The sequence below is a fragment of the Electrona antarctica genome, assembly GCF_951216825.1.
Source record: "Electrona antarctica genome assembly, chromosome: 4".
Lineage (NCBI taxonomy): Eukaryota > Metazoa > Chordata > Actinopteri > Myctophiformes > Myctophidae > Electrona > Electrona antarctica.
The window spans coordinates 43,105,075-43,130,496 of NC_136809.1; the positions used below are offsets into that span (position 1 = coordinate 43,105,075).

General features: G+C 42.4%; 1 protein-coding gene across 2 annotated transcripts in view; it reads left to right on the forward strand.

Moving 5' to 3' along the window:
- The window catches only part of gpm6ab (glycoprotein M6Ab), a gene marked incomplete at both ends in the record, with an annotated part of 38,250 nt that extends 14,205 nt beyond the window's left edge, over positions 1 to 24,045 (forward strand). For both annotated transcript variants that reach the window (XM_079498547.1, XM_079498546.1), the window contains 6 exons: positions 14,206 to 14,398; positions 18,202 to 18,358; positions 18,638 to 18,791; positions 19,498 to 19,574; positions 20,120 to 20,185; positions 23,893 to 24,045. In XM_079498547.1, the coding sequence (XP_079354673.1) occupies positions 14,206 to 14,398; positions 18,202 to 18,358; positions 18,638 to 18,791; positions 19,498 to 19,574; positions 20,120 to 20,185; positions 23,893 to 24,045 (800 nt within the window). The remainder of the gene's footprint in view (positions 1 to 14,205; positions 14,399 to 18,201; positions 18,359 to 18,637; positions 18,792 to 19,497; positions 19,575 to 20,119; positions 20,186 to 23,892) is intronic.
- Positions 24,046 to 25,422: the final 1,377 nt, after the last annotated feature.

Sequence of the window (25,422 nt, forward strand, 5' to 3'; positions counted from 1 at the left end):
CCGAAAATAATGAGACTGGGAAGGTTTGCTGGACATGAAAGTACACATGCTTTATGTAGCCTACATCCATTTCATTACGGCGACCGCTAATCACAAAGAAAAATGTTTGTTTTTTCACTGACGAAAACGAAATAAAAACTAAGCTATGATGACTAAAACTGCACTTGCTCGCTGAAAATAGCAGATCTACAAGCTCACAACGCTTGTAGATCGGCTATTTTCAGCATGCAACCAAGTGTAAAATCAGCCATTACGATGCCATCAAGGCCCGCCAAAATTTGTGTCAACAAAATAAACTAGATTTAGTGACTAAAACTAAATCACGATTTTCTGTCAAAATTAACACTACCGCTAATGAACAGCAAATCCACAAAGTACTCAACCCCAGTACCTGAGTCGGAGAATAAATGCCCCTGGTCAAAATATTACAAAGTACAAAATATATTTTAAAAATATAGGGAGTACAATTTTTGTTTTTGACCTGTAGTGGAGTGAAAGTCATGAGCATCCAAAAATACAAAACCGTCCACAACCGTTTAACCTACATCCATTTGATTATTGAGACTGCTAATAAAAAGCTACTCGACAGAGAGTAGAGCTACGTCGATACAAATGCACTTAGACGACCCTGCAGAGAAGACAGGAGAGGAGAGGGAGGTGACGGGAGGATACGGGAGGAGAGGAGAGCGTTGGAGAGGAGAGGAGAGGAGTCGAGAGGGTTTTACAGGACAGGACAGGACAGGTCAGGACAGGACAGGACAGGACAGGACAGGACAGGACAGGTCAGGACAGGACAGGACAGGACAGGACAGGACAGGACAGGGTGTGATACTGGCATGGTGACACTAAAAGGACAGATTAACCTCTTGCACAAGTTGCAGTCAAATTCTTTCTTGCTTTAGTGGAACTGGAAGCTTGTTGCATTGAAGAAACAGAGTAACCAGCTTTAATATTTACATGTCATTATACCATTGCCTCTAACTTTGGCTTTTATCTGTCTCGTCTTGGATGATTAGTGTGACTGTCTCAAGTCAAGACAGATTGTTGGCTCCCACAAAGTTTTGAATCCTTCTGCCTATATAGGCTGGGCAATTCACCCAAAATATATTGAAGAAAGCGTTATTCAGAAACAATAAACGACTTAATGTTCCTCATGCCGTTAAATCGAATAACCTGCATCATCAAACAATATGAATTACAAAACAACTGTATGTAGCATTTGAAGATTATAGAAGACATACAGACATGTATTTTATCCTCCCTTTTCCTGTAATTTCCCTGCAATCTTGTTCCCCCTATTGTCGTTCCTGATTTGCCAGGTTTAACCCATTTAGACCTGAGGACGCATCTGTGTCATATTATAGCTTTTAACAAATTTTGGGCGGGAACCCCTTTTTGTGTTTTAACTAAGCATTATGTTATACTTTAGCTATTGAAAAATAGCAGATCTACAAGCTCATAGCGCGCCACCGAGTGGCGCGCTATGAACTTGTAGGTCTGCTATTTTTGAAAAATCGTAAAAATGCGGCACAAATCTTTGAATATATATTCTTTCAGAGCGAACGTTTTTTTTATTTCGACGTCAGGCCTGAATGGATTAAAATGAGGCTAATTAATGTGCACATGGCCCCATTCACACCATGACAATGCTTGGACAATCCACTGATGTTTCACTGAAGTGCCAATGGCAGGATCTCTGAAACTTTGTAATGTCACATCTGTGGTTACATTTTTTTTTAATCCAAAGCGCTTTACATAGATTGTGCATTGCATTCACCCATTCACACATACATTCATAGACCGATGGTGGACGAAACCATGCAAGGAACCTGCTCATCGGGAGCAATTAGGGGTTCAGCGACTTGCTCAAGGACACTTCCACAGAGTCACACTAACTCTTGGAGAGCCCAGGATCGAACTGGCCGCTCTGCCAGCCACTGATGCCCCATATTCTGCATATGGGCAGGCGTGAGAGGCTCCTGTATGTTGGCTCCAAAAATATATGAATAAATAGTGAAGACATTGATTCTAAATACATGTAAATACATAGTGAATACACTGATTCTACTGCTACTAAATAATATCTGTCTTCTGATGCCCTTTTTGCTTCTGATTGTCGAAGTCTGATTAAGAGGGGCCATCACACTAGTGAATATTATCTATATATTGGTAGTAGGATTGTTTAATTACATTCTCAACGCTACACACACGCACGCACGCACGCACGCACGCACGCACGCACGCACGCACGCACGCACGCACGCAGGAACGCACACATGGGCGCACACATGGGCGCACACATGCACACACAAGTTTCGACTTCTTCTTTTCTTTTGGTAGCCTATTTTTCATTTACTTTAAACAAAGCGGGTTTCAGTTTTGTTTTTAAAATGAGTTTACTACTAGTGTAGTTTAGTTTTTATTGAGTGAAAAGGCTTGGTTTTAGTTTTATTGTTCAATAGTGTTATTCAGGGCTGAGATTCAAGAAGCTGTGCATGCGTGTGCGTGTGCGTGTGTGTGTGTGTGTGTGTGTGTGTGTGTGTGTGTGTGTGTGTGTGTGTGTGTGTGTGTGTGTGTGTGTGTGTGTGTGTGTGTGTGTGTGTGTGCGCGCGTGCGCGTGTGTATATGTGTTAGGTGTGCGATTTGAGCTCTAATGTACACTCCTTGTCGTCATGGAGACGCTACAGTCAAAGTGGGTCAGTGGACTCTGGCCACACCCCGGTTGGCATGGCAACAAGGCCAGTCAATTAAACATGAGCGCTGCGATGAGTCATACGCTCACACCACGCACACGCCTAAACACACATACTCACTCACAGCGCACGCGCGTGCATATACGTATATGCAGACGCTCACGCACACGCACACACACACACACACACACACACACACACACACACACACACACACACACACAGAATAATGACAACATTTTTGGATGGAAATTGTATGAATGGCATTTTTTCCTTTTTGTTGTTGACATTGTTTTTTACCCATGACACATATTGTGAGCTTGTAGATCAGCTGTTTTCAGGTCAGGCAAATTTCAACCCTAAAACCTAATGTTTATAATGTTTAATTATAACCCTTTAACCCCAACCTGAATCTGTTGCTAATCCTAAACCTATAACTCTAAAAATATGTTTTATTCACTGAGCATGTGTGTGAGCGTGCATGTGAGCGTGCATGTGAGCGTGCATGTCAGCGTGTGTGTGAGTGTGCATATGATCATGCGTGCAAGCGCCTGGCACTCTGAGCGGCTCATCTCGTATTCAAGTCACACCCCATCGCCGTCGAAAACGTGGTATATATATATATATATACACTGTGTGTGTGTGTGTGTGTGTGTGTGTGTGTGTGTGTGTGTGTGTGTGTGTGTGTGTGTGTGTGTGTGTGTGTGTGTGTGTGTGTGTGTGTGTGTGTGTGTGTGTGTGTGTGCGCGCGTGCGTGTGTGTGCATGTGTGTGTGTGTACGCATGCGTGTGTGATCAATAGTGTTGATCTATTTAGAAATGGAAATATGAGGTTTTCACAGGACAGGACGTAGAAGGGGTATCTCTACTTTATTATAGATTGTCACTGACCGCATTATGACATACTATATATACACATACATGTGTAAATCAGTGGTACTCAACCAGTGGTCCTTGAGGGCGTTCCAGGCGGTCCCCAGCTAAATGATGGAGATTTGGAAACCAAATGGACCCTTTTAGATCTTTAACTCTTGAGAGTGTAAAATTATACCAACGGGTCCATTTGGTTTCATTTTGCGCTCTCGAGAGTTAAATTATTATTAAACAGCTGCATTAATTAATTCACAAGAAGTCTACACAATTAGAGAATGTACAAGAATTTTTATCTTCATAAACTTTTACCTGTTGTCTCCCTATCGACAGACAGACAGACAGACAGACAGACAGACAGACAGACAGACAGACAGACAGACAGACAGACAGACAGACAGACAGACAGACGAGATGCATTAAGGGCCTTGCAAACGGGGGAGCGATAAAACGCGCCTATAGTTCATTTTCAATGAGACCTGCGTTTTTGCTCGGAGAAGTCGCGGTGCGACAACGCATGCGTATTTACGTCCCGTGGATTTGTTGCGCACATGCTCGTTATGTGCACACGCCCACGACTCACCAGACCTAGATTCTGTTTAGCTTTTTTTTTACGCTTGCGTTGTTGCGCCCCTCTTCAACAGACCTGGAGGAGACCTGTGTTAATCCAGGCAACAACGTCTGCATTCCTCGCTTCACGTTTGCAAGGCCCTTAAGACCACAGACCCCCATGTGATACCTTTTTTTTTTTATCTCTGGGACCTTAACAACACATTTCCTGCCGCCATTAATTAATCCCTCGATTGCGTATTGCCATTGTTTAATCACGCGTGACACTTACTTTGAAGAGCCAAATATCCGTATCGCATTTTACTATGAAACCATTCCGTGTGTGTTGACGAAGCTGGTGCTCGTTCTCTCGGTCGGTGGTGGAAAAAGTGGACCGCGAGTATCACAGCGCCTGCTACAGGCCGTTGAAAACGCTTGTCTGGGACAAATCGTCCTCTGCAATGTCGCTTCTGTGAGATAAAGCCGTCTGAAAACAGAGCCTGCAATGTTAGTGGATGCGCGCGCATTTTCAAAATGGCCGCGCCCATTGGGTCAGAAGCATAACAAAGCTAACGGACGGTAGATTTCGATACGATCGTATTAAAACATGCATTAATGAATACATCGCTGTTAAAACGGCTTTTCCGTTTGTGGCAGGCTACAAGATTCTACATGTTAATATTCCTATGTTCCTGGCGGGTAAACGATTAATCTACTTTGTGTAAATGTAACTTTGTGACACACAAAAATATTACCTATTGTACATGCTATGTCAAAGCGACTCTCTGCATATAGTTAGGGTCCCATCCCTGAAGTTCAAACGGAACCCAAGTTCAGTCTTTAAAAAGAGAATCAGAGAATCATCTTTGTTGTCACATCACAGAGGTGTAAATAAGTGGGTGAATTTTATTTTGTGTGCAAAGCTCTGTTGTTGTTTTTTGCACCTGCTTCCCTACTTCCATGTTTCTTTATTGAATTGCTAACAGATTTTATTATTTGTCCTGCACGACTCTGTTTGTCTTTTAATGTTTCATCATGTAAATTCATGTTGAGAAGGTGCAACTTTTTGTGCTGCTGCTGCTACCTTGAACAGCTCTCTATTAAAAGATAAAATCATATCACTAAGACTTCACGTCCATTTCATCACGACACAATGCCAACGTTGTCGTACATCCAGCCATCCCTCCATCCATATTTTGGCAAAGCTGACCATTGAGAGACAGAATTATGGATGACGGGACATGTGACATCACCCATTGGTTGGGTGGGAAGGGGAGCGAGGGGGCGGGTCTTCACTCCATAAAACCAGTAGAAAGAAGCATTACCTTATTTATAATTAATTTTAAATGGGATAATGGGAACATGGTTTACAAAAACACATACAGTACAATGTTAGTTCAGAAGAAGAAGACTTTAAACTAGCGACTGAAAACAAAGTATTTATGAAAATGTTTACTAAGTTATAAAAGCAAGTGTAACGTCCAATACCCATAGATTTTAATTGAATGAAAATACTTCTGCAATCATCAGGAGGAGAAATAGTGCCACCTTATGGGCCACTAATGAGAACTGCAGCGTTTTCATTAGTTCCTCACTGGCTCCATTTTCAAGATCGAAAGCCGAGAGAGAAATGAGTCAGGGTCAGGGGACTCATTTCTCTAGGACCCTCTAGGCCCTAGAGGGTCCTCACAGTTACTATCACCGGCGTAGGGTCCATTGGGCCACCCGGGCCGTGGCCCAGTCAGTTTAGAGCTGGCCCAGGCTAACTTTCGAAATTAGGGGAGCGAAAAAACAAGAAAAACAACAAGAGATATAGCAGCCCTTCGCCCCCTGTGCATGCACATTTCTGTTAGTAGCGAACCACAGCAAGCCGCCTTTGTTTTTGTTAAAAATGGTCCCCTATTTGCAATTGCAAGTAGTTGCAAATAGACCATATTTTTTGACCATTGTTTGGCTTCCTCTGGCCAGTCGAAATTCCTCTGTGTGCTGTGGTATGTAATGCGTAAATGGGTCGGAGATAAGAAAAGAACAACCAAACCGGGCACCGCCAATTTCCCGGAGCTGATTGGCGTACAGGCCCCCCCGGTTGTGGGTTGAAATGCTTGGCCTCCTTAGCCTGGAAACGGCATATGGTCGAAGGGCGTTTATCGAAGGGATGCCAATTATTGTAATATTGTTGGGAGAAAGACGTTGCACAATCACCCAACGATCGCGGTGATGTCCTTATCTGTAGCAAAGGATAATTCTGTTCAATGTCCTTATCTTTATAGTAAAGGATTCTTCTGTTTCCCCCACCGTAGTTTTCAGTTTGCCGGACAGTTTTAAATTCAGATCATGCAGCTCAGATTCAGTGGTTGCCAAGTCATTTCCCAAAGCAGTGTCATTCAGTTTGAAAGATTTCAGAGGTGTCGGTGCAGCCATAGATGTAAACGTGTAGTAGACGGTTCTCAGCCTCCTACAGTACATTGCTGGTTCATGTTGCTATGGTTACCATAATCGATCCATCTTCATATGGAACAAACAAACAGCAACCATGGATTTAACCCGTCCATCTTAGAAATAGGAGCACAGACGATCCTTTTGGTCAAACTCATACTGTGCGTGCGTGCGTGCGTGCGTGCGTGCGTGCGTGCGTGCGTGCGTGCGCAAACTATCTAATAGGCCTATATTCTTGCTGTCGGGTGTAAACCGTGTATGTCCATAACTGCTACTTTTCTAGAAAATTAATAAAAAACCACGAGTGTTCTCATGGATCCAATGAAGTTATTATTTAGCCACAAGCTCTTGTTAACATTTTTATAAAACCCACAGACACACTGAAGCACTTTCACCCGACCTCCCTATTTTGGGCATGTTCTCAAAAATAGCAGATCTACAAGTTTTAAAATAGGAAATCTGCTTTTTGTTTTGCAAATTTTGTCATGACAAGGTATTTTAAAAAGATAAAGATAAAGAAAAAAAGATTTTCAGGTGGGTTGCAAATTTTCAACCAATCAGAAGAGAGTACCTATTTATCCTGATTGGATAAAATTGGTAACTCATGTTAAAGAGCTGGAGAGACACGGAGACCACTGTTACTGAACAAGTACTATCATAGTGAACACTTATTGTAAAGGAATAACTTACCCCACCTTTTCATGGATGTATTGATAGATAACACACTTCTCAATTATTCATTTAATTGAAACAGTATTGTATAGAACTGCAGCCTGACAAAAAAAAATGTTTGTGTATTTATGTGTTGCTTCCCTGGGTGAGATAACATGCAACAGTTCTACAGTGTGTGGAGCCTTTTTAGTTATCATGAATAATTAACATCACCGTCCATCTCCTTAATGTGTTTTGTTGCGATTGGACAGCTTCCCTCTTTGTTCTACGTGTGACTGTGCGTGTGTGTGTGCGTGTGTAAGAGAGTGCAGTGTGTAAATCCTATCATGCTTGTTGTAGTAGACAAATATTTACGATAACTAGCCCATGCCATGTTCTACACCCCCCCCCCCTCTCTCTGTTTCTCTCTCTCCAATTCAATTCAATTCAATTCAATTCAATTCAATTCAATTCAATTCAATTCAATTCAATTCAATTCAATTCAAAGGGGCGTTATATATGAGAAAACATACGTTTCCATTGCCAAAGCAAAAGTGGAACATAACAGTTAAAACAAAATAACATATGTACAATTAAAAGGGAATAAAGCAAGGTGTAGTGTTATGTTGTAGCACACATTGTAATCTCTCAAGAACAGTGTTAGTGGGAATGGAAACATAGACGCCCCACATAATGTTTGGCTACGAAGGTATAAGAATTGTGCACATGCAAGCACGTGCAGAGAGGGGGGGGGGGGGGGTTGTTGCACCTGTCCTTTTGCCTCACAGTGCCCCTTTCCCAACCCAAAAAATGGCAGGTAAAAAAATAATTGGGGCCGTGGCCCTTATATAAAAAATTATATATTTTAATGTTTACATTGTAATGCATTGTAATGCTTATGTTACTGTCCAATGACATGGGAAAGTTATTGTGGAACATCTTGCTCCATTAGACATCCAATGTAGGCCTACTACATTTCTGGTATGAAATGGCACGAGGGACAGACCCCACAAAAATACTGCTCTGTGCACGCACACAATGTGCCCTTTTCTTGGATTTGGGCACCTGCCCCCTCAGTGCTCTGTGCACGGCCCTGATTCTGCTGTCAGAAACATAGGAAAGGTTAGCTTGGGGTAAACAAAATTAATGATATGTTCCACTTGCACTTACATGTACTGAGATCACTCTGTGCAGACAGTACAGGAATACACATAAGATTATAAGTCTGGTGGTTGTATGCCGTACATCCTTCTCCTGTCACAACAGCTCACAAATATCTCTCTCCATCCAATGTAGTTATGATTTAGCCACATAAGCTCTGGTTAATATACCTTTCATTGGTTCAATACTTACTTACTAATAACCCAAAGACACACCTAACCACTTATTATTGCAATTTAGATTTAGCAGCCATACACTCTTATCCAGAGCGCTTACAATAAGCAAGGTAAATATAAGAGATTTTAGAGAAGAGTGTAGTGCCTCAAGACGCTAGGAGTAGGAGGTAAACCATGAATAAGTCTAAATGACATGCTATCTAAATTGCATTGATAACATTTGTGGTGACAGAAAACAAATAACGAGTGACCAAGATTAGAGATATGTCTGCATAGTAGCCACATCTTGGTCAGTCGCAGGCATCAATCAAAACAATGCAGGGATGAGTCTTCAGATTATGGACGAGTGAGCGCACAGTTCTGACTGTAATTGTCATTTTGTTCCACAGTTTGGGAGCCAAGAAAGAGGCGGAAAAGTGATAGGAGAGTTTGTGAGCAGAGACGACAAGAGCCAAGAGAGATTTATTTCCACAATTTATTTAGGAAATATTTGTGTCAGGGTGTGAGACAGCAGTGTACAGGACTACAGGACCCAAATGCAAAACAGGTCAAATGCAAAGGATTTATTCTCCCAAACTCACCATGAAACATGGGTAGAATAAATGCAGCTGACTACTGAAAGCTCAAGGAAAACAGATAATCTACAACATATCATTTGAGAACTGACAGCAAGCTAACACAAGGAACTGAGGGTTTATATATACACAGGGATAACCATACACAGGTGAACACAACTGACAATCAACACAGGCTAGGGGACTAACAGGACACAGGTGGAGAATGAGATAAATAATGATCACAGGGACAATACCAAGGGGCCAGTGAGGCTATTCAACGTTGAAGCTCTGGGCCCTAGTGGTAGGAGGAGGGACTACAGGCGGACCCGTGGATTCATGACCGGGAAACCCCGTGCAGCTGGGCTTTAACATTGAGCGCTCGGTTGCACTTCCGCATTTGACCACCAAAATTTGGTGATCAAATGTCGGAAGTAGACGTTCTGAGACGGTACTTTCGGCAGTCTTCCGGGTGCTTCAAAACGCCACTGAGCAACTTCCACTGACATGAATAGCTGGGGGGGGCGGAGCTTCGCGCCAGTTCAGTCTCTATCCTTTTATATACTCTATGGACAATACAGGTAACAGTAACTAGGCAAAACAGGAAACACTAGGAACAAAATATAAAATAATACAAAATAAAAGGAACACAACAATAAAGTAAAGTAAAACCTAATTAAGCACTACTGAACAGGACACACTAAATATCACTACAACATAAAACACAAGGAGACGGATCCTGGCAATGGGGAAACGTATGAAACATTTTAAACACAGAAATGATTATGACAATTATCAAAAAGAAAATGTAATAATCTCAATTAATTGCAATTCTTCGATTATGCATAATAATACTTGTGACAGGCCTTGACTGCAGTGAGTGCAGTTTCCGTGGATTGGACTGCATGCAGGTTCTGTGAGAGATGGAGAGAAAGCTGGTTGGAAACCACAACACGTTGAAGAGTTGTGTACTGATATCGGTCTGTAGTTCTTGACTGTTCTTGAGGAGCGATTTGACTCTGGCTGACTGGAAGGCAGATGTGACACAGACTGAATGCTTCATCTCTCTCGCTCAGCTAATGGGTCCTTCGCCTGAACAACATTTTGAAGACCCCTGATCTGTAGAGTGGATGGTCTAGTAGTCAGTGGATGTCTCATCTGGAGAGAGGGCAGGCATTAGGTGAGGCGGAAACCTGAGCAGGAAGATGCTAAAAAGGGCTTCTGATGTCATCAACCGTCATCTTATCGACGCAGATGACGAAGGCGGGCAGGAGAGAGATGGAGGGGGGTTAAGGAGGGAGGAGAAGGTGGAAAACCATAAGAGGCTGACCTGAGTTGCACCTGTATGTGTACCACTTTGTTCCACCTATACACCAAATCTCTTTGCCAAAAATATATTTGATCTACAAGCTCAAAATGTATTGTTACGATTATGTAACCTACAATGGAAAAGAGCCAGTCTTGATCCTGTATGTGTGATCATAGTACATTAGCATACCTGACTGTGTGATCATAGTACAACATTCGCCTACCTGACTGTGTGATATAGTACAGCATTAGACTACCTGATTGTGTGATCATAGTACAGCATTAGACTACCTGACTGTGTGATCATAGTACAGCATTAGACTACCTGACTGTGTGATCATAGTACAGCATTAGACTACCTGACTGTGTGATCATAGTACAGCATTAGACTACCTGATTGTGTGATCATAGTACAGCATTAGACTACCTGATTGTGTGATCATAGTACAGCATTAGACTACCTGATTGTGTGATCATAGTACAGCATTAGACTACCTGATTGTGTGATCATAGTACAGCATTAGACTACCTGATTGTACTGTATGTGTGAGCTTTAGTGCAGCATTAGCCTACCTGACTGTATGTGTGATCATGTGTGAGCATCTTAGAAGTAAGTAACTATAACTTATTACTTAAAGTAATATTATTACTTTTTTCCACAGTAACTAGTAATATAATTATTACTTACATTACAATTTTCTGTTACTATTTTCCAAAAGCCCTGGTGGTACAGTGGGCTTGAGTGTTTATAATGGTAGACTGGGTTGGGATCGAGTGCTGCTGATCCGGTCTGGATCTAGACTCTACTCTACGAGCGGATACAGAAACGACACTTGTCAGATGCGGAAGGGCGGGCCTTAAACCGTCCGGAACAAACTGGTATAGTGTGAGACTTTTGTGGACAAAAGATGCCATTACTAGGGGGCGAGCAAAAAAAAGTAAAGTAATAAGTAACTTATTTTCCAACACTGCTGACTGTATGTGTGAGCATCTTTTAGCATTTGCCTACCTGACTATGTGTGAGCCTACCTGACTGCATAGCTGATGTGAGTCTCCCTGCTCATGCACACAGAGTGGAGGACAGCATGATCCTCATCCCACATCATTCACATGGTTCCTTTCTTTTTCTTTTTCAGTGCATTCAACACTATCAGAGGCTCTGGGCTATGATGAGCCTGGGTACACCTGTGATGTAAAAACAGCAACAGCAGCCGATATGTGTGCAGATCTGCACCTGGTTCACATTCTGTATCAGTATACAGCTGTCTCTCCAGTGAGCCAACATGCATGATTCATTGATAGCAGCACCCTGACTTTGTATGACCAGAACAGAGCCATAATTAGTATCATTGGTAACATCTGTAGGCCTACAGGATGTATGTAACATTACCCTATATACTATTATGTCAGTATGGCTGTCTTGGTGGTGTTAGTCTAGCCTCTAGCGGCTCTAGCCTAACCTTAACCTCACGAAAACTAATGCCTGCCCTAGACTAATGGGCAGCCCCCCGGCTTGAAATAGGTCTATTAGTATGTTATGAAGAATTATCCGCAAGTTACATTACACAAGGTCTGAAAGTCATTCTCTCAACCTATTCATTGTATGTGTATAGATGCCACATAAAGTGGCACCAGATTAATAGATTAACTCCTGCTTCTTAACTGTGCCATATTAAGAAGCTCTGTTGTGTCAGTGCACATCTTACTGGTAGTGTGAAGCCCCACTTTCATTGAAGTAACCGACTTAGCCACTGCTACTGGGTGTTGGTCAGGTGGAGTGTGCATTCAGCCCTCATGATCACAGGAAGTGGAGAGATGGTGGCTACGCGTGAGGTGGTGCTTTAAGTGCCTAAATAGGAACCAGTGTTGCCATATCTGCGACTTTGGGCTTGTTTTTCCGTAAGGTCCGTTATACATTTTGTTTCTAGTGTAGCTTCTTATTTGGGTCTGTTTATTTCCCTTTTTTTCTTTTCAAGTTCTTGTTGAAAATAGCAGATCTACAAGCTCACAACGATGAGTTTTGAGCTTGTAGTTCGGCTATTTTCAAATAGCCGATGTATATAGGTTTAACGTGCTCATGTGGCCTTGTAGTTGCTTCTTTTAGGTGTGTTTTCATAAACCTACTTGCTTATTACTCTCGCAGAATCTGGCAACACTGACAGGAACCATCTCTTCTCTAAGGGCGCAACTACACCTCCGCCGCACAGCTGTTTAAAAACCAGGAAGACTTTATTGTCTTTAATTGTGTGTTAAAAAACGAATAAATATACTTTATAAAAACCAGGAAGACATGCCTGGACTAGGCGGCATCTTGCCGCTTCTTCGCGCGTATACTGTATGTGCCCACGCTCTAATGAATGTAGAAAACATAGAAAAAGACCCACGCTCTTCCCCAAAAACAGCTGATCTACAAGCTCACAAAGCGTCCTAGATTGTGGGTTGCGCACATCCTTTTCGTTGTTGGTGCTGGACACAAAATGACAGTTTAAAATAATAAAGTCTGTACAACAGTGTTTCGTTTAGACTACTTAAAACGCAGAAATTGCATAGTACATGGTGTTTTGGCCACATTTGTCTCTTTCTTCTTTTTTATGAATCAGCTGGCAATTTGAAAAGTGTCCATATTTGCTGTGTGAGTTGGCAAGAACAAGTGAATTTAGTGAATTGCTGAAAAGTACATGTTTTTGCGTGCAGGAATTATCAGCTATAATCAGACTTAATGAGTCGGCATTTGAGTCTTGAGTCTTGGTGTTGACTAGTAGCACCAGTACATCCCATAAGCCTGAGGGACAGGAGCACTATAATTGGCTAGTGAGTGGTGTAGAGCCCATAACCTGGACAGGCCTTATATGCAAAGCACTTTACATAGTTTGTACATTACATTCACCCATTCACATTAATACACAAATGGCGCAGGAAACGTTGCCTGGATCCAGCCCATAGACCCCGTGGCTGAGTCTGATATTCAGGCTAGAGGAAACCATGCAAGGCACCTATACCTGCACATCGGGAGCAATTAGGGGTTCAGAGTCTTGCTCAAGGACATTCAACAATATTTCTGGATTCTGAATTCTGGATCGAACTGGGAACCTTGTGGTTCCTATCCGGCCGCTCTACCGGCCACTGTACCCCTGGCCTGAGCCTGCACTGCTGCCCCATAGAGTTATAATGTATCTATTCTAGAGAACTGACATTTCAATGAAAGTTGCTCACCAGTGAATGAAGCACCTGTGAGTACCTCTACTTCCTGGATTAGAGCAGGATGCACTAACGTTTCAGACCATAGAAGCATGTGCAGTATAGCGTTCAAAATGCGGAAGTCCTGCAATGCCAGATTTGGCTTCTGAGGCTTCAATCATTCTCCTCCACGGTTCTGGGGCGTGGTACAGACGACAGACCCGATTTAAGTGTGTTTGTGTATATGTCCTGTAGGTTGTAAAGAGTGCTGTGTATAACGTACTGTATGTTTCCGTATATGTCCTGTAGGTTGTAAAGAGTGCTGTGTATAACGTACTGTATGTTTCCGTATATGTCCTGTAGGCTGTAAAGAGTGCTGTGTATAACGTACTGTGTGTTTCCGTATATGTCCTGTAGGCTGTAAAGAGTGCTGTGTATAACGTACTGTGTGTTTCCGTATATGTCCTGTAGGCTGTAAAGAGTGCTGTGTATAACGTACTGTGTGTTTCTGTATATGTCCTGTAGGCTGTAAAGAATGCTGTGTATAACGTACTGTATGTTTCCGTATATGTCCTGTAGGCTGTAAAGAGTGCTGTGTATAACGTACTGTGTGTTTCCGTATGTCCTGTAGGTTGTAAGGAGTGCTGTGAGCGCTGCGTGGGCAGCCTTCCCTGGGCGTCTCTCATCGCCACTGTGCTGCTCTACATGGGCGTGGCCTTGTTCTGTGGGTGTGGCCACGAAGCATTGACAGGCACCGTCACCATCCTGCAGAACTACTTTGAACTGATGCAGGCCCCAGGAGCAACCCTGGACGTCTTCACCATGTGAGTCACTGGCTTCTATTTACCTCCATGTTAAAGCCTCCTATGCCTGGCTCTGTGTGTCTGTGTGTATGCCATAGCGATGATTCGATTGGCTGAGCAATGTGTGTACCCCATAGCGATGATTTGATTGGCTGAGCAAGACTGTGATGTATTATGATGTAAGATGATAAGAGCGCCCCTAAGTAAATGTTGTCCAATATGTATGGTAGAGTATGATAATACAATATAACTTGTATTTTGTCTCCCTGCTCTTCTATTGAGACATTTAGATTGTGTGAAAGGTCATCTCTCACCTAGACACAGGATCTGACACAAATTTGGCCCTGATGGTCAAGATTCAATTTATCACCAAAGCAAGCAGGCAGGCTCAATGGTAAAAAAAAAAAAATCCTGCTCATAAGCATTAAAAGTTGAAATATGAAGATACGATACAAGGTATCTATATCCAACACCAATATATATTGATTACAGTTTATGGAGGTGTGAGTTGGCTAATCAGAAATGAGCTGTTGTTAACAAACTATGCATCATTACTGTAATTAAATGGTGATGATGTAGTATAAACACAATAGCACAATATTCTCATCAGTTAATTTAACGCATGCACTGCCATGGACGCATATACGTCACTTGAATCCAATCTGGCACCATGTGGGGTTTTCACTGTTTATGATAGAGGGCGCTCTTCCGCAACCTGTGAGTGATACTAGGAAAAAAATAACAACGGAGCATCGCGGTGACACCCCCCCCAACCCCCCCCCCCCCCCCCCCCCCCCCATGTGTGTCTCGATCCTCCGATTCCGATCATTTGATTTTGAAATATGCCGATCCGATCTTTATATTTTTATACAACACTTATAGTCCACTTGTCAGAATGTGAACCGGACATGTTGAGTACCCTAAAGTTTTATGTTAGAAATGTTGAGTATGGGTCCCCAGCACTTGCCGGATGCTAACTTGCATATGTTGGGCAATTTTCATAATAAGCATAATAAGCTGGGGTACATCACAATAGTAATAATATCCTAAATCACAGACTATATCCAGTCTAATATCATGATATGAATTTAATGCCGTGCCGTCCACCAAACGTTTACATTGTCATAGAAAAAAATATTCTGTGGGTTTTGAAAGATCAGTTTAAAAAAGCTCAAAAACGTTGGTAGTGTGTGGTGACTGTTCTATGAAACACGTTTTGCGATCAAACCGGTGAGCGGGTCATTCTTTCCCAAATAATGTTGGCCATGCATGCCCGCTCGAGTTGCCAATCCCTATGCATCACAGCTGATTTTGTGTGTGTGTGTGTGTGTGTGTGTGTGTGTGTGTGTGTGTGTGTGTGTGTGTGTGTGTGTGTGTGTGTGTGTGTGTGTGTGTGTGTGTGTGTGTGTGTGTGTGTGTGTGTGTGTGTGTGTGTGTGTGAGAGAGAGCGAGAGAGAGAGAGATTTTGGTGTGAGGCCACGGTGAGGATTTGAAGCCTCCTGAAATGTCTCCAGGTGGTCGCAGAATGCACCTGCTCCCCCCCCCCCCCCCCCCCCCTCCCCCCCATCCCAGAGAGAACCAGATTAGAACAAGACAGACGGGCGTTCAGTAGGAAGACAAACACAGGAAGTCAGAAAGAACACACACACACACACACACACACACACACACACGCACACACACACACACACACACACACACACACACACACACACACACACACACACACACACACACACACACACACACACACACACACACACACACACACACACAGGAGGAGGAGGTATAGTGCAAATATGCTGCACAATCACAAGGAATCAATGAGGAACACAACCTAACACAAATATGATACAAATTATATAAATTGATTGAAATAAGAAATGGAACTGAAACCGGAAAAATAAATCAATGTAACCACATGAACTCCATAACATCTTTATTATGGCATTTGGCACAACATAGGTGGAAGATAGATAGCCAATCTGCTATCATTTCATCATCATCATTTTTCGAACAAGGTCGAGATCATAGATTTCCAAATGCCACGCCAGACTTTCCGGTCCTTCATTGCCATCCCCAGTTCCTGCTTACTGATGCATGTGTCCCTAGCGATGACATCAGGGAACGACAATTTTCTTCCTCTGGTCTGCTTTGAGGCAGGATTCCAGAGAGAAGGGAAGATATATAACCTCATTGCCACTTCACAGCTTGCTTCACAATGGTACTTAACTTGTACTGTAGATCAGTAAATCTCTTTCGGTGAAAAGATGTCGTGTAAACCAGGGGTCTTTTCAGGCCAACGACCCCTTGAGAGAGATGAAGTATGATGATGAGATGATTTATCATATAAAATTCAATGATGGGTGTAATAATCGTAGAGCGCTGTGGTAGACTGCTTCAAGTTGCTTTGATCTATACGTATATCCTATTTCCTCAATGTGTGGGGTGTAGAAGACAGATGACTCCAGAACTACATCATGTATGCACGCTAGTACTGAGTCCTGAGTATCAATTTAGCTCTAAACACACAGTCAACTGAGTCTCGCATTTCTAAACTGTCAGTATCAATGAACATCAACTGTCATCTGAGATTAGGCCAATTCTTCTTTGCTGAGACGTGAAATACAGTATTACATGCACAAAAGTATTACTCAATAATATTTTTTTATTTTTATTCATGTGCTTTGGAGTGCAGGTAATTCCATTTGAAGAAGAGAATAATATAATAATAATCCTCAAATCTGACACAGAATCCTTTTACCGTATGTTGGATATGTCTTCCATCTGAATGAGATGGTTTCTGCTTTCTGTAGTGTTTTTTCAGTATACTGTACATTGTTTGTTTATATATATATATATATATATATATATATATATATATATATATATATATATATATTTTCCCTTCTTTTTGAGTGGTGTAAACCACTCCTACAACTGGCTTTTGTGTGCATAAAAAAATGACCATGGTTGCTATGTTCAAAATAATTTCTGACGTAATTAAATCACACCCGGGTGAACTGGATGACCGTAGCAACCGTGGTCATTTTCTCTGCACAAAAAAAGCCAGTTGTGAAATCACATCCAGGTGTGATTTCATTACGTCAGATCAGAGCTGATCAGGGTATATAATACCTTACCTTATATAATACCTCACATCGGACAAAAACTCCAGGTGAATCAACTTCATGGTCACAAATCATCACATCAGAAGACGAGTCTACCTAGCCAAAGATCTTTAACGTCAGACATTACGTCAGACCACAGCTGATCATGCTATATAAAACCTTACACCACTCAGTTCACACGGGTGTGATTTTTTTAAAATATTTGAGTTATTTGACCTGTTCTGTGTTCCTTCCTTCCCTCTTTTTTCATTGCCTTTTTATCCCCAGATTATAGTCATTAAACCACTTAATTCCTACTCACACGCATTTGTGTTTTGTCACTGCTGGTCACTTGAAGACTGCCCATAAGTCCGACATCCCATTAGTCCGACCCTTGTGGCCGGTTACGACTGAGGTTAGGGTTAGCAACCTAGGTGACCGGTTAAGACTGAGGTTAGGGTTAGCAACCTAGGTGACCGGTTAAGAAAGACTGAGGTTAGGGTTAGAGTTTGGGATAATGCTAGTAATCGGTCAGACTAACGAGAGGTCGGAACAATGACATGTTACCGGTCACTTCATTGTGGAGCCCCCACCGGGAGGATGTGTTGTAGAGCTTCCGTCCTACACCTCCTGCCCAACGCTATCTGCTGACAGGCTTATGTTACTTATATGATGAATGTTCTAAACATGTTCTAATGCGTGTCCTCTTCACAGTATTGACATTCTGAAGTACATCATCTATGGACTGGCGGCCGGGTTCTTCGTGTTCGGCGTTCTCCTGCTGGTCGAAGGGTTCTTCACCACCGGAGCCATCAGAGATCTGTATGGAGAGTTTAAGATCACCGCCTGTGGACGCTGTCTCACCGCCTTTGTAAGAAAGTTGACACTGTGGACTATGGGTTAAATGGGACCATTGCTTCAAATGTTACTTGTTAATTCAAGGCTTCATGGGGTGTGTAGGCTAATTCATAGAAAATAAGTAATTTTTTGGGTGAACTACTCCTTTAAGTATTCAAAAGTATGAATTGCATTCTTTCTTTCTTTCTTTCTTTCTTTCTTTCTTTCTTTCTTTCTTTCTTTCTTTCTTTCTTTCTTTCTTTCTTTCTTTCTTTCTTTCTGTCTCTCTGTCTCTCTGTCTCTCTCTCTCTAGCTGATGTTCCTGGCCTATCTGTTCTTCTTGGTGTGGTTGGGAGTGACAGCGTTCAGCAGTGTTCCAGTCTTCATGTACTTCAACGTGTGGTCCATGTGCCAGAACACCACCCTGGTGGAGGGAACCAACTTCTGTGTGGACCTACGTCAGTTTGGTGAGACCATAGAGTTATATATAAGCTAGCCTGGGGTCCACCTATGCTTTCTATGGCATTCTCCCGGCAGCGACAGAGAGAGAGAGAGGAGTGTGTGTGTGTACGGGTGTGCGTGTGTGAGTCAATTTAACAAAGGTGCAGACGATCAGAAATCAGCAGAGAGTGATCGACGTTTGCGCTACTCTATGCCAAATTGAAGTGGACTCGGCCCCAGACTTTTTTTTTCTCCCTGGAAATAAAAACGTCTGAGTTTCCGAGACTATATATAAGCTAGAGAGTGGACAATTCATTTCAATGGATGTTGCTCAGTGGCGTTTGAAGCACCCGGAAGAACGCTCTACTTCCGCATTGTTTCGATTTGACCACCAACATTTTGTGGTCAAAATGCACAAGTGCTAACGAGCTCTGGGGGCTTGGGTGAGACACTGAGCTATTCCATGTTATTTCGACAGATGCTAGCTAGGTTCATTTGTGTACCATATCGTTTCTATAGTTTCAATGTACAGTACAGTTTATTACTTTTGTGATATTATAATGCTTATACTGATGCTAGATTACTGAGGCACTACTCTCTCTCTCTCTCTCTCTCTCTCTCTCTCTCTCTGCATTTTATGTACAGTATGTGTTTACCTAGATTACTTTAAGTCGCTCTGGATAGTAACAATTCAGGTCTGAGGCAAACTGGTTTTGTCATTCATCACATCAGGCATGGTGGCCATCTCTGAGGAGAAGAAGGTGTGCACAGGAACCGAGAAGTTCTTCAAGATGTGTGAATCTAACGAGGTGAGTGTGAGTGTGTGTGTGTGTGTGTGTGTGTGTGTGTGTGTGTGTGTGTGTGTGTGTGTGTGTGTGTGGGGGGGGGGTTATCCCCCCTCCCCCCTTAATAAATTATTGGCAGCAGCCATTGTGTTACAGTGTTGTTGTAAGCGTTATGATTGCTTACTTATGGATGGGAAATAGCAAACCTTATATTCAACAGGGATGATGTAAAAGGGAGACATTTAGTGGTTGAATGTTGTCTATTGACAGTTTAACCCATTAAAACCGGGAAAGCATTTGTCATTTTAGATTTTAGCTATATATATTGTCTCTGTCGGGTGGAAAGTAGTTTTCAGGATTCAAATTCAGAAGTATCAAAAGTAACGGATCTACAAGCTCGAATTGCGTCACATCACACCACGTTTGTGGCGCTGTAGTATGATTGAAATATGGAGATAAGATGGAGATATATATTATTAAAAATCTCTCTCCCAGAAAACTGTTAGGATTTAAAAGACGTCTTGGGTATATTGTTGCTGATGTAGGTTGTGTTGTGTTTTGTGTTCCAGCTGGACCTGACCTTCCACCTGTTTGTGTGTGCTCTGGCCGGAGCAGCAGCCGCTGTCATCGCCATGGTGAGAACCTGTCTGTTGTTTTCACATGGCCATGGTGAGAACCGTCTGTTGTTTTCACATGGCCATGGTGAGAACCTGTCTGTTGTTTTCACATGGCCATGGTGAGAACCTGTCTGTTGTTTTCACATGGCCATGGTGAGAACCTGTCTGTTGTTTTCACATGGCCATGGTGAGAACCTGTCTGTTGTTTTCACATGGCCATGGTGAGAACCTGTATGTTGTTTTCACATGGCCATGGTGAGAACCTGTCTGTTGTTTTCACATGGCCATGGTGAGAACCTGTCTGTTGTTTTCACATGGCCATGGTGAGAACCTGTCTGTTGTTTTCACATGGCCATGGTGAGAACCTGTCTGTTGTTTTCACATGACCATGGTGAGAACCGTCTGTTGTTTTCACATGGCCATGGTGAGAACCTGTCTGTTGTTTTCACATGGCCATGGTGAGAACCTGTCTGTTGTTTTCACATGGCCATGGTGAGAACCGTCTGTTGTTATCACACACATAGATCACTGGCTTATTGGCTTCAACATACTGCTCACAACTAGGGTTAGGATCCGGAACCGAAGGAAACGCAGGAACCGGATCCAACATTGAGGAACCGGAGTCGGTTCCATAACATGTGGAACCAAGCTCGTTTGGGATGTCACAAAACGGAGCTGCATTGTGAATCATTGGTGCGGTTTGGTGCAAGGAATCAGACCGTTAAGAGGGAATCGTTAAAATCTTAGGCCTACTACTTAATCTCACAAGTCAAGATCATAGATCTGCTATATTATATCAGTCAGGCTTCACATGTTTGGTACATGTTACATGTGTGTTGTTAGCAGGGAGGTACTGTAACCTTACGTCAGATGTCACATCATCGTTCCGATCATACTAATGTGATCCAGTCTAGGCCACGCCTACTCCCCAACTAGTATAGTAACTAGTTGGGTGCCACTATGTTTGATTGGTCTAGTCTATAGTCTCGCTATAGTTACTACATGTTACTAGAGTAGGCCTATGTATTTTAATAGAGCTAACCTGCAGTTTATTATGCCGCGCCTCTGGCTGAAGGAATCATTATATAGGAGCACAGGCTGTATCAATATATCATTCCTGTAAACCTTGTATGTCCAAAACCATTCCTTTTTTTAGAAATATATTACAATTATAGTGAAAATAGCAGATCTGCAACACACCGCAAAGCGTGTCACATCGCAATGCGTTGTGATCTTTTAGATCTGCTATTTTCAATATTTTGATACCTATCATTTTGGTTTCACGACTGATGTTTCCATGGAAACTGAAAGGAGAGACACGTGTGTGTGTGTGTGTGTGTGTGTGTGTGTGTGTGTGTGTGTGTGTGTGTGTGTGTGTGTGTGTGTGTGTGTGTGTGTGTGTGTGTGTGTGTGTGTGTGTGTGTTTTCACAGGCATGACGTGATGATATAAGGAACCATCTCAGGAGAGAGAGAGAGGGGGGGGGGGGGGGGTAGAGAGAGAGGGGGAGAGAGAGTCAGAGTTGATAGAGAAACACATGCACTCTACAAATCCACAGTGTTGATTTGACTTCAAACCCTATAAGCATTCAGCTAATACTCTGACTTTAACTGTGTTGTTAATTAAAATGGAAACAAATTGCCAAATTGGGAATGGGAAAAAAAAAAGAAATGTTAATGAATCAACATAGTGTAATTGTCTCTGATATGGCAGATGAAAATACATTGATTTATTGAATACTGCATAGTTTGCAGATTGTAGGCTACCCTATGTATATGGTTTGCAAAGATTGTTAAAAGGATAACACAAAAAGCCCTGGACGGCTTGTTTCCACTGTGGTCCTGTGTATTCAATCCATTAAGACATTAACACATAGAATAATATACAATAATAAACAAGACTTAAGCAACACTAGTAGCAATGAACGTAAATTATGTACATTATGTGGTGAATGCATGAATGAGAAGATGAAGCAATGTTGTTTCTTTATTTCATTACGTCATGGTCCATACACCAGCACCACTGCAGCACACTGCACAGGTGGCACTGTCATGACACCTAGTGGGCAGTTGAGCTCACTACAAAAACAGTCCAGAATGATTCCTGGCAGTCTGAAATGAGGAACATAAATCTGTGAATGAACATTTCTAGAAACATAAAACTAAAATATGAGAGGCAAAACTAATTAATGAAGACAGATCTCTTCACAATAAGGTCATATGATCAAATTTACATCAGTTTATCTCCAAGGTTAGGGCAATATACGGACAAAATCAAGTAGGGGCCTACAATATGTTTGACCAACTACCTCAGTATCGATATTGTGACAATATTGTATTGTGATCTTTTTTTCTCCCCCAGAAGACCTACAAGCTCACAACATGCCACACAATGTGGTGTTGCGAGCTTGTAGATTGGTTGTATAGCGTAATATTCGCTTCAGTGATTCGCAGTGGGGATTGAGCGCCCCTCCTTGGCACGAGACACAAGTATTTCATACACTCACATTTTACTGTACAGTAGAATGGGCCTTTTGCGAACCAAGAAAAGACAATGCTCAGACAATGCTATCACCATATTGCTGCCAGTGATGAACTACATAGAGTAGGGGTTCTCAACCCGTGGGTCGCGACCCCTCGGGGGGTCGCCAAATTATTTTGGGGGGTCCCCAAAATATATAAAAAAAAAAAAAAAAGATTTATTTTTTAATTTTATTTTCACGATTTTTCAAAAATAGCAGAGGCGCGCTATGAGCTTGTAGATCTGCTATTTTTCAATAGCTAAATTATAACAATGCTTAAAACATCAAAAGGGGTTCCCGCCCAAAATGGTTTAAGGTTATTGTAGCAGTCAATTTATATTGGGGGTCGGGAGGGGGCGGGGCGGGGGTCCCGAGACATTGCCAAAGCATTTCCGGGGGTCCCCGGCCAAAAACGTTGAGAACCCCTGACATAGAGTATAAAAACCCTGTTGACAATGTGTTTTTCTCTCCCTCCTGTCCTCTTTCTAACACTGCCTCTCTTTGTTTCCGCCACGCCCCCAGGCCTCGTCTTTGATGATTCTAATATATAACAGTGTGCTGCGATCCTCACAGAGCCAGAGCCGCTACTGTACACGCTTCTGACTTACAACGTTCTACACATACTGACTGACAGAGAATAAAAAAAACAAAACACCAATGCTCTTCAAAACTGTCACAGAGAACAGGACTGTGCCCATGTCAGCCTTATGACTCAGCTTCCTGTGTGGTGACATTTTTCACATGAACAGGGCGGGCCATCAATGTACCGTACACGGACATTGATGACGGACATTTGTCAGTGGCAAATTTTAGATTTTCCGCTGTTCCTATTTTGATGTCCAGGTTTTCTTGAGAGTACGACACTATGGTACATTAGGAGTCCACCAGTAGGCTACTGCTATAGTGGTTATCAAAATAATTTAATTTGCTAGGATGCAATGGACCCGTAAGGGTCATGTGACCTCCCACAGCTTCATGAACCAAAGATTACTCCATGCTAACTGTACAAGTGTGTTTGTGCGCGCGTGCTTGTGTATGTGCACGTGTGTGTGTGTAACAGCTGAAACTAAATGCAATTATTCTGTTCAATTAAATCAATTAATTCTGTTATAAACACAAGAACTGAACGGTTTAATTTCCTCTCTAACTATGCACTAACACTGCTTTAACTCGCCACTACTCCTCCTCTCCTCTGCTCTCATCAGGTTCATTTCCTGATGGCGCTAGCCGCTAACTGGGGCTATCTGAAGGACGCCAGCCGGCTGCAGAAATACGAGGACATTAAGTCCAAGGAGGAGCAGGAGCTGCACGACATCCACTCCACGCGCTCCAAAGAGCGCCTCAATGCCTACACATAAACACACATGCACACACGCGCGCACACGTACGCGCACACACGTACGCACACACACACACACACACACACACACACACGCGCGCGCACGCACACGCACACACATACACCACGCACACTAAGCTAAGTAAGCTAATGTATGTGTACATATTCATATAGGTAGCGCAACAAATGTGAATTGGTACGCACACCGACGTAAGGTGTAAGTGTTACATGTATTATCGCGGAGAAACAAACACGCACGCACACATACAGACGACATAATCTGACGATGATATTTCGGACGCAAATTTATAGACCTACGCTTGCCAGAGAGAAATAGCTGATTTTACGTTAGCTAGTACTTCCGCCCTACTGCGGAGGATAATAGATAAACCATAATAACTACAGATGGCACTGAATGACAAACACACAGACAACACACACACACTCTTGCACCCACGCGCGCACACACGCACACACACACACATAGATGTTGAATCTCTGGAATCGTGAGGGTTGTGGTCATGTCACGCTGTGTTGTCGTCTTGAATAAAATACATTCCCGTAAAGAAAGTTGTGCGCCCTCTACTGGCCATATTTCCACACAGGGGCCGTTTCGGTTCCTACGTCAGCCTCGGGTGTGGACGTAAAAGAGTAAAGAGTAAAAATGACCACCGTGTGAATATGGTCAACAAGAGTGCAAGCTTTTCTCACATCAACCTGTAGTATTATACTTCCGTATAACACCCAGCCTACTCCACTCCTGTCCTTTCCTAGATAGTGTCCTAGTCGTGGCTGTGTCTCCTCTCCTCACCTCTCTCAGCAGTTTCCCTGTTTTTTCCCCCCTGTTTTGATGCACGTGTTTTAACAACTTCGATATATTCTTCACCGTACGACAAATATCGAAAATAGCATATCAACGCATCTGTGAGCCCGTAGATATGCTATGTTTGCTGTTGAGTTAAGAAAATGTCTGAAGTAAAATTTCAGACATTTGTTTTGTCTCCTCTCTCCTCACCTGTCTCACCAGCTCCCCTCAATTGTTTACCGTTTTGACGCACGTATTTTAATCTTCAGAAACAGCACAACATCTCCACGCTGCAGCTAGCTGTCTATGCCGTGTGTGTGTGTTACATAATATTTTTTATTTTATTTTTTATCAATATTTTAAACCACGTTGTTTGCCAAATGTTTATTATTGTAATCTATGTGTCATTTTGGCATGCAGGGCATTCACAGGGGTGGGGGATTTGTATTTATTATTATTATTATTATAATTATTATTATTATTATTATTATTATATTTTTACATTTGTGTGTAATGAATCAATGTTTCTATATTTCTACACACATGCACACCATTTGTGACATTTTTTTCACTTCAATATTCAATTGTTTC